The 17092-nt window shown below is 34.2% G+C and overlaps 1 protein-coding gene and 1 long non-coding RNA gene across 2 annotated transcripts; one reads left to right on the top strand and one right to left on the bottom strand.

Moving 5' to 3' along the window:
• On the top strand, positions 1-10750 carry LOC114370482 (serine/threonine-protein kinase CTR1-like). Its single transcript, XM_028327841.1, has 5 exons — positions 1-109; positions 1118-1186; positions 1311-1442; positions 9338-9432; positions 10436-10750. The coding sequence occupies exons 1-5, from the start codon at positions 20-22 to the stop codon at positions 10509-10511; spliced, it is 462 nt and encodes a 153-aa protein (XP_028183642.1). The 5' UTR covers positions 1-19; the 3' UTR covers positions 10512-10750.
• On the bottom strand, positions 6053-7069 carry LOC114370484. Its single transcript, XR_003657840.1, has 2 exons — positions 6771-7069; positions 6053-6449 (listed from the first exon to the last, which is right to left on the bottom strand). It is a non-coding gene; the product is annotated as an uncharacterized LOC114370484 (long non-coding RNA).
• Positions 10751-17092: the final 6342 nt, after the last annotated feature.

The following is a 17092-nucleotide window of genomic DNA, read 5'->3' on the forward strand; positions in this document are numbered from 1 at the left end:
GTTTGTCTAGGCAAGCGGAATGAATTATCTTCATCAAATGAGACCTCCTATTGTTCATAGAGATTTGAAGTCTCCAAATCTTTTGGTTGATGATTCATACACTGTTAAGGTAACTGTTCGAGTGTCTGAAAAACTACCATAAAATATGTTAATCTTATACAATATTTTGAGAATGGATTTCATATTTCATTATATTTCATACGATGCTTCCTTATTTAATTAGGATTGAGAGTTTAGTATTAATATAGTGTTAGTGCTTTGTCTTTTCTTTTGTGTCATATCATATCATCACATCAATCCAATATCAATTTCAGATTGTACAGTATCTATAGGTTTATTTGACGATCACCCCCTTTCATACCAATCTTCCCTATTTAATTGGGGATTGAGAATTTAGCATTAATATAAATAGGGTAGTGCTTTGTCTTTTCTTTTTTGTCAACATCGTATCATCAGTTCATCACATCAAATCAATCTCAATTTCAGATAGTTTAGTCTCCATATTCACCTTTCTTTATCCCACATCTAAAGTCCTATAGTTTCAACATGGTACTTTCCCTTTATATTAATATAAGTTAGTTTTGCTTATAAAAAAAAAACATGGTATCAAAGCAACAACATCCTATAATTTCAACATGGTACTTTCCCTTTATATTAATATAAGTTAGTTTTTCTTATAAAAAAAAAATGGTATCAAAGCAACAACATCCTTCATGACCTAGATAGAAACAGTAGAGTTCCTCTTCTAATTTATAAAATAAAATAAAGGGATCTCCTTGTTATTTTACCTTTTTTTTTCTGCCCTTAAATTATGAGTTGGAATTTGAGGATGCATCCCTTGCCATGACAGTTGATGGCTGAAAGGTTATAGTCTAGTTGTTCCCCATTTGGCAGTACCTATTTATTAATGCTTAAAGTGCTTGGATTGCTATTATTTACATGTACCAACATGGCAACACCCCCACCCCACGCAACCCCCCACAAAATGAATGATTTTGCTTAGGCAAGCTATTCCCCATAAAGACATTCACAAACTCCTCACATGCACTTTTATGGATATATGAACGTACAGATTATTGTGTGCTTACGATCATTTTGTTTAAAATATTTACTTCAGGTATGTGATTTTGGCCTTTCACGTACAAAGGCAAACACATTTCTTTCATCTAAAACCGCTGCCGGAACTGTAAGTTCTATTTATTAACTAAAACGCATTTGTGTGTTAGATTTTGTTACATTTTTCTTACATTCAATAATTATATGATGATTCGACATTATAATTTATTCCTTTTTTTTATGAACATGTTCAGCCTGAATGGATGGCACCCGAAGTCATCCGAGGAGAACTGTCAAATGAAAAATGTGATGTATTCAGCTTTGGTGTAATCTTGTGGGAACTAGTGACCCTGCAACAACCATGGAGACAATTAAATCCTTCACAGGTTATTTGCTTTACCACAGTGCTTGGGATTTAGCTAATTTCTAGAACACTAGATACTGTAGATAGAATAAAAGAAATTGTATTTCCCTTTGAACTTGGTGATTGCTGAGAATTCCACATGGTACATTTATTCATTAATCTTCCCCAAACATACAGATAATAAAAATGCAATGAAAACTATATTCACAGTTAATGGAGAAAAAGAAAAATATGAAGCCGTGTGTTTCAACCTATGAAGCGGCATATATATATATATGATTTAAATCAAATATGATCAACATGACAAAAAGTTAAATATGATCAAACATGACAATAATAAGTCTTAAAAAAACTACTAAGAGGCATCATATTCCACAATTAAAAAAATATAAGAGAAACCATCATAATAAAGAGCCTCACAAAAAAAGGAAATACTAAATCTATCTAAGCCATTCCCCTTCCTTCTTGGTCATCATCATTAAAAAATACAGTTTCTAACTTTGGTTCATTAAGAGATAAATTAGCAATTTGAAGAATTCCATTGTCCTCAAGTGAAAATTCATCTCCCGCAATATCCCACAATTTAGTTTTCTCTTCGTTGTTGTGGGGAATTTCTTGAAAGGAGGAGGAGATTGCTATGAACAAATACTAGATCCTTTGCCCTTTGAGGTGTCATTTTATTTCTTTTCAAAGAATGTACAAAAGAGTATGCTCCAATTTCTTTCACAACAAGATGAACATGATTGCCCAAGTAGCTTAAGGGCAATCTTTTTAAGAGTTGGTACATGAATACTATGAACTAGCCACCAAGATTTTGCATCAATTATATCTCTATCCCTTTAAGAGTCAACATCATAAAAGCCTTCTCTTCCATCATAAAAATTTGCAAATTCCAAATTTACTTGTCTCCTTACATCCATATCAACAAAGTACCTTTTAAAGCATTTATTCCTTTCAAGAGTAAGTTCCACATCTTGTTGTGGGAGAAGTCTACGTGAATCTTCACTTAGCCATTCATGACTCTAATATCTACAATATTAAAAAAATATAATCATAAATTAATATAACCTACGATAGAAATGTATGTAAAAGAAAGTAGACTTTGAAAATTAAGAAATTATATTTAAGGATATAATGTATTACCTTGAGTTTAAAGAATGAGTTAGACAATGAAGAGGTGTGCTACTCTTAGTCCAACGGTCAAGTAATATTGAGTGCACTACCTTATGAAAGGGTGAATGTTCAATTTCTGCCCTTCTTTCATGTTGGTATATGGCATTTTTCACTTTTTTAGTCATTGAATTCCCCATTTCAAATACCAATTGAAGAGAACTCATATCTGTATGTTTTTCTAAGAACATCATAGAATAGGAGCAATGAAAGTGAGTATATAATCAACCTTGTCCCAAAATATCCTTCAACAAAGTTTCTTTCACAAATTTTGCCTTATCAACATCCTCCTCCTTGTAAGAAGACCATTCTTCACTATTGTTCAAAGGTGAGCATTACTATGGTTGAAGAAAATCTTGTCGAAGCAACAAAAAGCAACTTCAATGAGTTGATGTTGCTGAACATTGATAATCTCATAGAGTGTCCCATGATAAAGTTTTTAATATAACTAGCATCTTTTGCAATTTGTGATCCAACACATTGTTGGTAAGTATCACTTTTTTTTTTTCTGGTGTTCTTGGGTGAACATATATTCTTCAATGCAAGGTTCAAGGTGTGCACATCACAAGGAGTCCAACAGATGGAAGGAAATTCTGCCTCTGTGAGCAAACCTACTGCCTTACATACAGCTGCATTATCAGTCACAATTTGCACCACATTTGATGCCCTAACGTCCATAATTATATCTCTCATGTGTTTAGTAATGAAATCCTTGTCTTTTACCTCACCAGGGCAATTTAATGCCTTTAAAAACATTGGTCAACTCTCAGGGACAACATGAAATTAATAAGAGGTGTTCTTTGAGGATCACTCCACCCATCACCAACAATGGTCGCACCTTTTGACTCCATGAGTTTTTTATTAGTTGCAAGAGTTTCTCCACATGCCTTCTTTCCTTTGTAAGCAAGGTAGTTCTCAGCATATTGTAACTTGGAGGTACATATCATTGAGATTAGAAGTCTTGGCAGCATAAGAAAACACCTTCTTATAATAAGGATTTCTTGTCAAATGAAATGGTAAACTGAAAAGTAAAACATCCTTGCAATTTCACAATCAAGAGTATCTTTGCCTTGCACATTGAAAGAAGCTTCTAAACAACCTTTCATTTTTGGATTTGCACAAATATTTGTCTCTTTGCCTTTAATAGAGACCAGAGGTAAATGAACACTTCTTTTTTGTGATTTATGTATTTTCAATGATGCTTCATTGTCCAACTTTTTAAACTCTTTTAAGGAGTCACCTTTGAACAAACTCTAACTCCTACTCCTGAGAAATTTAGTAAGTGAGCCCTTACTCTAGTGTAAGATCCATTGAATGGAACTTCGCATATGTTGCATTTGATCTCAAAATTTCCACCAATAACAGTCTTTCTTAATTTTGAAACATATCTCCATAGAGGTTTGGCTTCATCCTCTTGTTTTGTTGCTTGATTAGAAGTACTCATCTCTACAATAAAAACAAAGCAAATAGATATTAGATACATTAATTTTGAGGGAAAAATGAACAACATATCTCTTTTATTTTCAGAAATTCAGATCAACATGCCTTCATACCAACATAATAAAAATGATGCTTCTAACAATCTCAACTATCATATATTAACAAACATCACACTTAGTAAAATCATAGGAAGACTAGTCAAGGTCACGCTGTTTTGCGAGAATGCTCCAAGCATGTGGGATCGGCACAAGCTTAAAGAAACTCTCAAACCAGGTGTATTTATCCCCAAGGCCTAGACTCCAAAAGAGTCCGTTAGGGCCTCTCCTTCCTGATTCCGGTCCAACCCAGAAAGCATTTTAACACGCAAAATTTATCTATGAATTGTACAAGACAGAATTCCTCAATTGTTCTCAAAATAATTTTATCTCGTCGCACCTCAAAGTGATTAAACTCGTCGGGTTCCCACAGTGGTTCCCATCACAATACTCGTCGCATATTAACTCGTCGCCCTAAAAGGTCTTACACTCGTATGATTGTACGGTTCATAGCTCACAACTCAATGCATACATCTCAATACACATGTATCTTAAAATTCAACATATACTCAATTTATCACATACACTCAATTTCAATGTTATAATTTCAATATAACAATTTATCACACTAATCTAGTAAATTTTGTCCAAAACACAAACAAATAATACAAAAATGTTTTTCACAACATGGGGGAATAAAATCACTCAAACAATTTCATATAATCATATCAAAATCATAGGCCAAAAATATTAAAACATCAAGAACACTCAATTTTATCAACCAATTCACATTAGGATATCAATTGATCCGTCAAATACAACAATATCGTAATTATAATCGTAAAGGAAGAATTATAATTCAATAAATATCCCAAAATAAATCTCATTTTAATTCTCTAAAGATCCCTACACATGTTCATTCTAACCCTAATTGCGATAAACTCATTCCTTACCTCTAAGTGGGCTCACGTGTTTAGTTGGGCAGCGGTAGCAGCGTCTGTAGCGGTTCCCTAAGATTTCTCAAGCTTTTCCTCTGGTTCCTCTGCTAGGGTTTCCAAGCGTTAGAGAGAAGGAGAAAAGATTGGAGCCTCCATTTCACTGTCTCCGTGTGAGGGACATTTCTCTCATCGTAGACATTATTTTGCAAACCTTACCGGTGGCAAAAATGAGTTTCAAACCTTGTGTTCAAATTTCACGATGATCTAATGGTTAACGAGTTTGGGATTTTAGTTTTACTGGGATAGGTTTGAGTGTATACGAGAAAAAGAGAGTTTTGGAAGAGGGAGAAGGGAAAATGAATTTGAGAGGAAGAGACAGTGTAGAGACATATCATAAAATGTAAAAGCTGACCTAATATGTCTATTTATAGTTAGGGTACTCAGCCTATTATTTACTCCATTTTTCTATTTTATTATTTATAAAAAAAAATTCTATTTTTTTTTGGGGCGATGCTATTCTCACAACCTGTTATCTTGTCAATCGTATGACATCATCTTTCCTCAGATCAAATTCCTCATTCTATTTTGAATCCACAATCTCCTCTACATTTTATCTTTCCTCATGTATTTTTGTTCATAATTTGTTGTCTAGTCTTGACAAACCATCGACTCGGTACATCAAGTGTGTCTTCCTAGGCTATTGTTGGTCCTAAAAAGGATATAGGTGTTTTTTTTCCTACACTCAATTGTTATTTCATCTCTGCTGATGTGTCTTTCTTTTGAGTCAGTTGCTATACTTCAATTTTTTCTTTCTGCAACCTCATTTTGTTGAGGGGTGTCCACACAAGTTAACTCATGAACAACACCATTATCTTTGAGGAAATTGAAAAGGTTTTGATTCACATACTCTCTCCCAATATCAAAACGCAATCTTTTAATCGGGCTCCTAAATTGTGTTTGAATTATACTGTAAAAGTTTACAAACAATTGGAAAACTTCAGTTTTTTCTTTCATGACAAATATCCAGGTAACCCGAGTGCAATCATCAATAAAAGAAACAAACCACTTTGTACTAGAAATATTATTGATAGGTGTAGATCCCCACACATCCGAATGAACAAGATCAAAAGGTTTAGAACTTTTATTAGTACTGGGAAGAAAAGTTGTTCGATGGTGTTTAGCAAACTCACAAACATCACAATGAAAAGACTCGACTGACCTTTTTGTAAACAAAAAAGGAAATAAAGACTTAAGGACACTAAACGGAGGATGACCCAGATGCCTGTGCTGAAGCCATATTTGGGAGGATGAGCAAGGTTCTGAACTTGTCTGATGATTAGAAGTGAGAGCCTTCTGTCTGGTACACTCTTTATTGTCCACATGCTACAAGTAGTATAACCCGCCCTGCTCTTTAGTAATTCCAATCGTTCTCCCCATGGCAAGATCCTGGAAAACACAATGAGAGTGAAAAATGTCACAACACAGTTTAAGTCTTGGGTGATTTTATGAATAGACAAGAGGTTATTAAATAGTTTGGGAACATGGAGCACATTGTTCAAATGAATGGAAGATTGAAGTTGAATGTTACCACAACCAATACTGGGGTATGAGAATCATTAGCAACAGTGATGTGTTGGTTACTAGTTAAAAAGGTGTAGGATGAAAAATAAGAAGAGTGAGGTGTCATATGATCAGTAGCACCAGAGTCTATAATCCAGATATTTTCAGTACTAGAAGTATTAAAGGATAGGAAGCTAGAACTCTTACCAGCAATGGTTAGGGAACAAGAGCTAGATGTCTTACTGAAAGGGTCCATAAAGGTTCATAGACGTTCCAATGACGATGGCGGAAGGTGGCTGACGGTGGAGGACGACATCGAACGACGACCAGTGGTATACGCAGTGACTAGGCACTGAAACAGTATCAACTATAGCAATGAAGGCTGCCTGGAGGAATGCAAAAGCAGATCCCCTTGGATTGGAGGCTCTGATACCAACTTGAAAGATAATAATTTGAATATTATTGTAATTCTGTCTTTTAAAAAATGAATACAAGACTTATTTATAAGCTGCTAGTGACCTAATTAAGGAAAGAAATAAAATGGAACAAAATTTGTACAAATAAAAAAAATCAAATCTGTACTAATTACAAGATAAAATTTGTGCTAATTATAGAATGTATCACAACACACATCACATAGTAATAATATTTACATGACACAAAACACGTATATATTAAATTGAACTATATTATTTTCAATTAAAAAGAGTCTTTACAACAATTAAATTGAAGTGTAACAAAAGTAATTATTATTAAGCAATAATTTTATAATTTTATAATATAAAAGTATAACTTTCACATGGACACGTTAAAATGGGTAAAGCAAATGAAAATTCAATTGAAAGATCTTTTTCGTTCAATATTTAAATTAGAAAGCTTCCGTATATGAATTAATATGCCTGCAATTAGCATGTACCTATGTACAACAACATCATGCTTCTAACAAAAATACCACAACAATATATCTAACTTTCTTAATCCATTATTGCGGAAAGAAATATTGATGTGTGAAACCGCAATCGCTTAATCAAAACGAATAGGCAAAACATGAGAGAAAAGCTTAAATGCACGTGGATATCCAATTGGAAGACTTTTGCCAATTACAGTACATAATAGACTAAATAAAAATCAGTAACACCAAAGAATCTCTAGATTAATTACTTTGTACACAAAGTTTGCAATCACCGTCACAAAAATTAGCGAAAAGGTCAGAAGACAACAACAAAAATAAAATTATTCAACCCTTTAAAATCAATCAAAATCCCTAAATGACTACAAAGTAAAAACACAAAATCACAAACAAATACTCCTGAAATCAAATCACAATAATTTTGTATCGGGACATTAATTGGTCCGTCAAACACAGTCAATTTGCAAAAAAAAAAAAAAACATAAAAATAGAATTGAATTTCATAAAACAACTCAAAATAACCCCAAAATTGATCTTTTAGGGATTCCTACACATGTTAATTCTAATTTCCAAGCGTGATTAACTCATCCCTTACCTCGATATAGTCGCTCAAGAGTTATCTGTTAGTAATGGTGGCGTTTCTGGTGTTCTCTAGAATTCCTCCGATTACTCTGATAAGATTCTTGAGTGTCAAAGAAAGAAAAAGAGAACGTACAAAATGCTTTGTGAAACTGCTTTGAGGGTTAAAAGCTCCTTTGTACAGTGAGAAATCAGATAACTTAATTCTTATTCCTATTTTTCTAGTTTATTTTATTAATTATAAAACTATTAAATAAATAAAAAAATGGATAAATAAACCTCTCTCTTATTTTCTAAAACTCTTTATTTTGTAAAGGTTCATATTTATTATTTATTTCAAACCTCTTTTTACTTAAAAACTCATTTATTTTAATTAAAAACCCTTTTAATTAATTTTTTACAAAAAAAGAAAATGGGGTGTTACAATAAAGGTCACAGCGGAACTCGTGGCGGATTTGGTAGCCATGAGAAAAGTACCAAACAGCAGTCAATCGAAACAACCAAATGTGGCCAAAAAGTAGCCAAACGAAACCAAACAGTGGTCAAATTAAGTTGTCAAAAGTGAAGAACGGCAAGAGGGTTGACAGAAGATGGCGTGTCGAAAAAATGCATCATGCACTAAGATGGTGGAGGTGCGTGAACTTCACGCGTAGGAGTGTGGCGGAAAACGGGGTCGTGATTGGCAGCGTTGGGTTCGTCGGAGAGTGGCACCCCTAATCGGAGGGTCACACTGGCGTGATGACAACGTGGTAGCAGTGCAAGGGCGCTCGCAGCCTGCGTGTTACTGTTTCACGCAAAAATTTAAGGGGGGTGTAGTGGAGAGGGAAAAAAACGGAAAAGAGGGAAAAAAAAAAAGAATCCTAATAATCTAATACCGTAAAAAATGGGTTTTTGTAATTGTGTGTTTGTATCACACAAATGGTCCTTTATTTATAGTGAGATTGATTTACAATATACGGAAACATAATATTCCCTAATAATCAGATGCATATTTCCTAATTACAAATCATATCTTTAACACTTATCTTACCTTTTGTAATTTTTTCCCTATCATCTTGTTAATTTCTTCGTTTAGAAAAAATGTTATTCCTTAGCTGAATATTTTTTCCAATTCTCATATTGTAATTCATCCAGTTAAAATTAGAGGCTCAGGCTGTTAGCTGTTTTAATTGAGCATTTTCTGGGATCTAATTTTTTCACTTGCCTCTCTTTGCATACCTCATGTTTTATGATATGCATCAAGTGGCTTTTTCATTTGATAATAATCATAATGGAACTAGTGTAGGTTGTTGCAGCTGTCGGTTTTATGGGCAAAAGGCTAGAGATTCCAAGGCATGTGAATCCTCAAGTGGCTGCCTTGATTGAGCTTTGCTGGGCCACGTAAGTAGATTAAATAAATAATTTTGTTTCCTTCTTTTATAGATGAAATTTTGGGTCATGGGTGGTTGTTTTGTCCTAGGGTCGGGGTAGTAGCCCAGGCTAAACAAGTACTAATAGACCAAGCGGGTCACAAGCAGCACAGACAGAGAGGCCCAAAAGAAGAATCACAGCTCCTCGAAGGTTCCAGGATTTCGTGTGAGCGATGCTGATAAGGAGTAGAATAAAATAAAGGATTTATTACAAATCCTGAGTGCATGTCTGTTATGCGCGTACGTGTCTGTCCTTATGAGTGCGTGTCCATTAGTGGTGCGCTTGTGAGTGCGTGCTTTTTATTATTGCGGGTATTATACCAATAGGGTTGTTAGAGGGGTTTTGGCACCTTGTGCATGTATTCTCGCTCTTATCCTTTTTCTGCCTTCAAGCACCTATTTATAGGGGTGCACCGCAGAAACAAAGCAAGAAATATAATACCCTTTTTTCTAATAGCGTTCCTTCTTATCTTTGTTCTTAACAAGTACTCATAAACATTGTAGTTAAATGGAAGTGCCATGGCAGAATGGCATGGTAGATTATGCCAACTGTCATACGCAATTTGTGAATGGAGCCCTGCATGGTGATTCCATAGGCTGCAATGCTTTGTTTATATGGCGGAATTCCGCCATATTCTGCCATTCACCTCTGATAACACTGCTTATAAGTAATTGCGCCTTTCACGAAAAAAATTGCTTATAAGTAATTGCAAATTAGAAATTGCCCATCAACAACAATGACCCTGGTGGGATTTGAAACTGAACCGACATAATTAGCATGACTCCCCATTACCCTTTGTAACCAGTACCAACCAATGTTGGCCAACTAATTTTAATTCTTTGTTGAACAGATTCTGACATTTCTCATAATACCTTGTCTTAATGTTGAATCTGAAATTATAGTATGTTATTCAAGCAGCCGACATTTCAAACTCCATTACAATCATTCTATTTACTATCTGCTGGTGCTGTAGGGAACCCTGGAGACGGCCTTCTTTCTCCTATGTTATGAAATGTTTGCAGCAAATAATTGCTGATGCTAAAGGGTGATCACACTGATAATCTTCAACCCGTATACAGACGAGAAACAGCAATATTGAACAGAAAAATAAATTGGATTCCAGTTTATTCAGATCAGATTCTTCCTAATTTGAATTTATATATGTACTGCATTTTGTTATTTATTTTTGTTCGGTGTAATACATATTCAATCTCAAATTCAAAATCATGTATGAGCATAATTTGCACTAAATATGCAAATGAATTGAGTCATTCGTGATTTACTTGGACTCAAATCTTCAAATGCTTCCCTGAAGTTGGCTTATTTATTAAAGAGAAGTTAGAGTAGCACTGAGCCAGAAAGCCAAGCTTAGAGGGAGTCGATAATGACAGATAGATATATGACTGTATTAACTAATGGTCCTCTACTAGTTCCTTTTGTGTCAAACATATTGGCTCGATTGGATATTTAAGAAATTGTCACCTTAGGGACAATCAACAATGACAGAGCTGAAAGATCTAAAGATTTTGTTTGAAATATTGGAAATACTGAAATAGTGAATAGGAAAATGAGTTGTATGTATGTTTATGGTAATTAGGGTAATAGTTTATATTGATGACTCTAATTATAGGCTAGAGCCTCTGCTGTGTAATTGAGACACGTATTTCACATTTTCACCACATGTAATCTAGAGCCTAAATGGTAGGTATCCCTAATCTGTGAATAATCAAAATCAATCCCCCACATGGCATTAGTTATGCTATAATATATACCTTACATGTGATTTTCCATGGTATGATGTTTATGGCATATCAGATTGCTGATTTGTGTGTATGTTTGGTTTGACAGGGACTTGCTGAAGAATTAAAATATACCGTTTTATAAAATAACCTGTCAATTTTTGTTGTATATGCTATTTATATAATCATTACTCACATTGTCATATATAATACTATTTGATTTGGATGTAGCCATAATAATCGTATGACACTGGAATTCTAATTTATACATATAAGAATTTTTTTATCTTTTAAAAAGAAATAATAATATAGTGGTACCCCCTCCCCTCCCTCCCACCCCATTGTTATTACACCGGGAAGGATAGCTGTACATAAACACCCAATAACATTGCAATTCTGAACTGTGCCAACCCATTTTTGTACATCCCATTACCGTCACTATTACCATCTTAACTTTATCTTTGCTTAAATTTTAAGTTTACATTAATTTATTTTGCGAGCATGTTAACCGAATATGCATTTTAGACATTTTTCGTTTAAAATAATCTTCAAATTCTTAGTTTATATTTGGTAAAATGATAAAGTGATGTTTAGTATACTTTAAAAACAATAAATTAGGATGAGGTAAAAGAAAATGATATATCATTTCATTCGATATGATGCAAATAATAACAGTAAACACTTTAGCTTCTTTTTATTTCATTCTGGTTGATTTACATAATAAATGTTATAGGTGTCCTTTAATTGAAGCAATTTGAGGGGGAAAAAAGGGAAAAATTGACATCAAAAACTAGAAATTTGGGAGCTATATAATATTTTTCGAAGTGTTACTAACAATTGAAAAGTTGCATAATAATATCATTTTATTCTTTCACTGAAAAGATTTTGGATAATTGGAATGCTCAGTTAAAATGAATTTTTTTTTTCTATTTTTCTCTTTTCCCAAAAAATTCTTCTGAGAGCTATTTTGAGGCTTTTGCTTTGTGCACCCAGCATTCTGCTTGTGCATTCCGCAATTTTTTTATGTTTCGAAAATACCCATGTTACTTCTTTGTTTTACCTTCTTCACTCATTCATTCTGGTTATTTTTTCTGCGTTTTCATTCATTCTTGTGGGAGTGGAGGTCCTTTTGTCCAGTTTGGTTGAGCTGCAAGTTTTACGGTACTATGTCAGCAAGTGGTGGTTGGTGTGGCTGTTAATGGTTCAGGTAAGTTGCAACTTTTGTTGGATTTAGATTTTTTTTTGCATATAAAACTTACGTATTGATAATTCATAAATTATATAAAATGTACGAATTGATAATCCATAAGTTTTATATAACTTAGGCTGTAAGTAACTTACAGATTGATAATTCGTAAGTATCATACAAATTGGTAATCCGTGAGATTCTTATAGATTGGTAATTTGTAAGTGATTTTTTTTTGTTTTTTTTAAATTTGTTTTATTGTTTATTTAAATATAATTAGTATTATTATTTAAAATATTTTTTAAATAGGTATAGTTTCATAATTCATTCGTAAGTTTTTGTTTTTATAATTTGAAAGTGATATTTGTTTTAAAATAATTTAGACTTATAATTTATTCGAGTCATTTTTATTTTAAACTTGATTTTTTTGTGCTTATAATTTTATGAATTACAATTGAGTACAAAAATATTAGCATTTTTTATAAATATGGTTATCAATTTTAAGTTCAAAAATTTTATTTTCTTGGTTTTTTAATATATGTGGTTATCAATTTTAATGTATTATATTATTAAATGAAGTAAAAAAAATGTGATAGTATATGTATGGTGTGGTTAGGGGTCATTTGTTTGTCATTGAAAATTTTCAATATTTTGTTAAGATGGACAAAGACCAGTGGATGCATGACAGTATAACGTATGGAGAAGTTGATATGAATGAACAAAATGAAGACAAAGCTAGTGTGAATGAAGAACATGTTGATTGTTTTGATGCCTTCAATATTTCTCAGGTATTAACATGTATGAATTACATTGTAGGTGTTTGCTACCCATGATGATGTTTTGCATTGGGCTAGATCTATTGCTTATGAAATTGGTCGTGGCGGTGATTATGAGGTCAAACATAAATACTGGTATTAGAGGAAGGACCTCATTTGTTTTAATTGGTTGTGAAAGGAGTGATCAATATAGTACCAAGAAGAAAGATTTAGTAAGAATAGTTATTGGCAGTAGAAAATGTGGGTGTCCTTTTATGTTGCGTGAAAAACCAGTGATTGGAGGCGAAGGATGGATGGTGAAGTTAATGTGTGGGAGTCACAATCACGAATTGGTCAAGTCATTAGTTGGACATTCATATGTTGGTCGATTGACTAAGGATGAGAAGATTGTTATTTCTTATATGACAAAGTCAATGGTGAAACGAAGAAATATTCCTTTCATGTTGAAGGAGCACAATGTCAATAGTTATACAATAATCAAGCAAGTATACAATGCAAGAAATCTATATCGTTCTTCCATAAGAGACAATAATACTGAAATGCAACAACTAATGAAGCTTCTTGAATGGGATCAGTATATTCATTGGCATAAATTGAAGAATGAAGATGTTGTACGTGATATTTTTTGGAGTCATCCTGATGTAGTCAAATTATCCAATGTCTGTAATTTAGTATTTTTGATAGATAGTACCTACAAAACAAACAAGTACATGTTGTTGTTATTTGACATTGTTGGTGTGACATCAACAGAGATGACATTCTCTGTTGCTTTTGCCTATTTGGAGGGAGGACGCCTAAATAATGTTGTTTGGACTCTAGAACAGTTTCGAGGTATTTTTATCAGACGTGATGCACTCCCTGGAGTTATTATTAGTGAGAGAGATCTAACATTGATGAATGTAGTGAAAACTGTATTCCCTGAGTCTATACCAATTTGTTGTGTTGATTTCACATTGATAAAAGTGTGAATGCAAAGTGTAAAACCCTGGTTGCTAAAAAAATGCATGAGATTATGTCATGGAAGCCTATGGGAGTTTGGTGGATTGTCCTTCTAAGAAAAATTTCAATGAGTGCCTTATGAAGTTTGAAATTCCTGGCTCACTATGGGCAATGTTTGTTGACTATGTCAAGCAAACATTGTTGATTCCCCATTAAGAAAAATTTGTTAAAGCCTGAACGAATAAGGTGATGCATTTAGGAAACACAACAACTAACAGGTATTAAAATTGTAAAATTTGTTGTTGTTAGGGTTTAGGAATAAATGGATAAAATTAATTGTCTTTGTTTACTTGATTGTGTATTTCATTTGAAGGATTGAGTCTACTCATGGATCTTAAAGAGACTACTATAGAATAGCCTTGGAAACCTATGTAGTGTTTGGGAAGCCATGAACAATATGATCACACTACGACACACTGAAATTAAGGCACATTTTGAGACAAGTACACACGTGGTTGGACATATTTTTAAAGTTACCTTATACAAGAAAATACTTGGCATGATATCAAGGTATACTTTAAACCAGATTGCTGCTGAGTTTAAGCATGTAAGTTATGTTGGTGTTGACAATTCTTGTTGTGGATGTGTAATGAGAACTACTCATGGTCTTCCTTGTGCATGCGAGTTAGCTACATATGTTGTTGATAGCATACCTCTCGACGTAATCCATAAGTTTTGGCGGAGGCTAAATTTTTCATACCAAGGCTTATTTGAGCCTGAAGTCAGCATAACCAAAGAGATGGAAATCATATCCAAGCGGTTTGAAGAGCATAATCTTTGTGGCAAAGTTACTCTAAAGAGTAAACATCGGAAAATTGTCCAGCCTGATCTAAACTCTATGTGTGCTACTCTAGGAAAGGTGAAAATAAAAGGTGCTAAAAAAAACCGATGACCAAACATTAAAGATCAACAAAGCGTGATCCGTCTTATTAGGAGTATGTTGATGCATTACATTATGTGCAAAATAGTAATTCTTTAGTCAAACGTAGTGCATCATCATCTGACCAAGCAAAACCAAGAAGGACCATGCCGATGTTAGATCAATTTCATCCATGCATTCATGATTCCATTCAAAACATTGTTGATGTCCAAGCTGATGATAATTGTGGATATCATGCAATTGTTGCCTTATTAGGTAAGGGTGAAGATTCACAATCTTTGGTTCGCAACCATTTGCTTAAAGAACTTATAAAATGGTCTGATGAGTATATCAACCTCCTTGGTGGCATAAATAGATTTGAGGAGTAATGAAGAATGTGCAAATAGAGTAAAATTGAAGAATAACCAAAGGTGGATCTTGAATCTCGTCCAATTGCTTCCACGAACATCTCGTCCAAGATCTTCATAGGCATAAATTTACATGTGCACAATGCAAGGATAAGCTAGAAAAAAAAGGCATATACACATATATATTGTGGGAATGTAGCAAATTATATATCATATATCATATATCATATCCTAGCATATGAATAACACAACAGAGGATATATCAACCATTTAGGCACATTTATCATCAACCAAATATAAGAGATAAATTCAACATATACAGCACATATCATGTGACACAACAACGACTTTTGCAAAGCAACGTCAGGACCTCTCCTACTCGCAATATGACGACAACTCCATGGAGATTCACATGATCCAATTATCAGGTTGGATAACTGTTCGCTTCCAGCAAGTGCACCGGATCACGCAAGTAGTATAAAACGGTAAGAACCGAGTATCGAACTCTCAGGGAACTTGTGTTACTTGGTAAAACTATTTCAGCGAATAGGTGTCTGGTGTGAAAAGAGATGTATTTACTATGAACAAGTGTGTAAATTAACTATTAAAAGGGAAAATCACGTGAGAAATGATGCGTAAAAACAAGTATATGGCACGTTGGTCTTCCCAATAAGTGCCTGATGTTAGAATGGTATTCTCTACTTAACAATGCTCATGCGTTCTATGGAGTCTCCTGAAATGCTAAACCCTGATTCCTCATGATAGTCTAGCCTAATCCTAATCAAGCATCGTCTGCAGATTCCTCTTGTTGGACTAAACTCGGCTAGGACCGCATAAAGACAAACATACAACAACTAGGTTACCGTACCCCAATTCCTCGTGAAAATACGACAAACTAGCCCAGTCCTATCAAGTTCTAAGAATCAGACCAGTTTCCACTGTTGAATGATCCTAAAAACACATGCATCTACGTGATCAAGGCAAAAGCATGATAGAATGAAGTTCTGATAGCATAGAGAACACACAAAACATCGTTAAATAGATAAAAAAAATATATTTACATCAAGTACCTACAAGGAAGATCCAACAAAGGATTTAGCTTTCCATAACTGGGAAGTTTCCTTTACAACAAAGAGAAGAGAAAGATGAAAGATTTCAGAAATACAATTAGTGGGGATGTCTCCTCCACCTCTAGGACCTCACAATCACTCACAAACTCATCTCAAGCTCTCAGGACGGCTTCCTCTTCAAGCTCTGGTCTCTACAGATCTTCACACAACAAAATCTCTCAAACTCTCTGGAACTTGGACCTTTCTCTCTCTAGAACTCTCTAGACACACAAAAGCTTCAAGAAAAGGCCAAACTCCCCCTCTAAATTTGATTTCAGGCTTAAATAGGTGGCTTTGTTCATGCTCGTGCGTTTAGCGCAACTCTGATCCGCTCAGCGCACATTAGTGAATATCGGCTTAGCGTGTGCTTTTCTCGCTCAGCGGATGGACTGAAGTGATGCGCTTAGTGGGATGGCCCTTCGCTCAGCGAACAAGCACAACTCATCCTTCTTCCAGATTCTTCCTTGTGCTTAGCCGAGGAATGTTGTGCTCAGCAAATGGCTCGCTAAGCCAACAGATTGGCTTAGCGAGAGGGTGAAAATCAGCACTTCAAAACTTGCCTAATTATCCTGAAACTGAGAGAAAATGATTATT

Source organism: Glycine soja, chromosome 10 (genome assembly GCF_004193775.1).
Source record: "Glycine soja cultivar W05 chromosome 10, ASM419377v2, whole genome shotgun sequence".
NCBI classification, from domain to species: Eukaryota; Viridiplantae; Streptophyta; class Magnoliopsida; order Fabales; family Fabaceae; genus Glycine; species Glycine soja.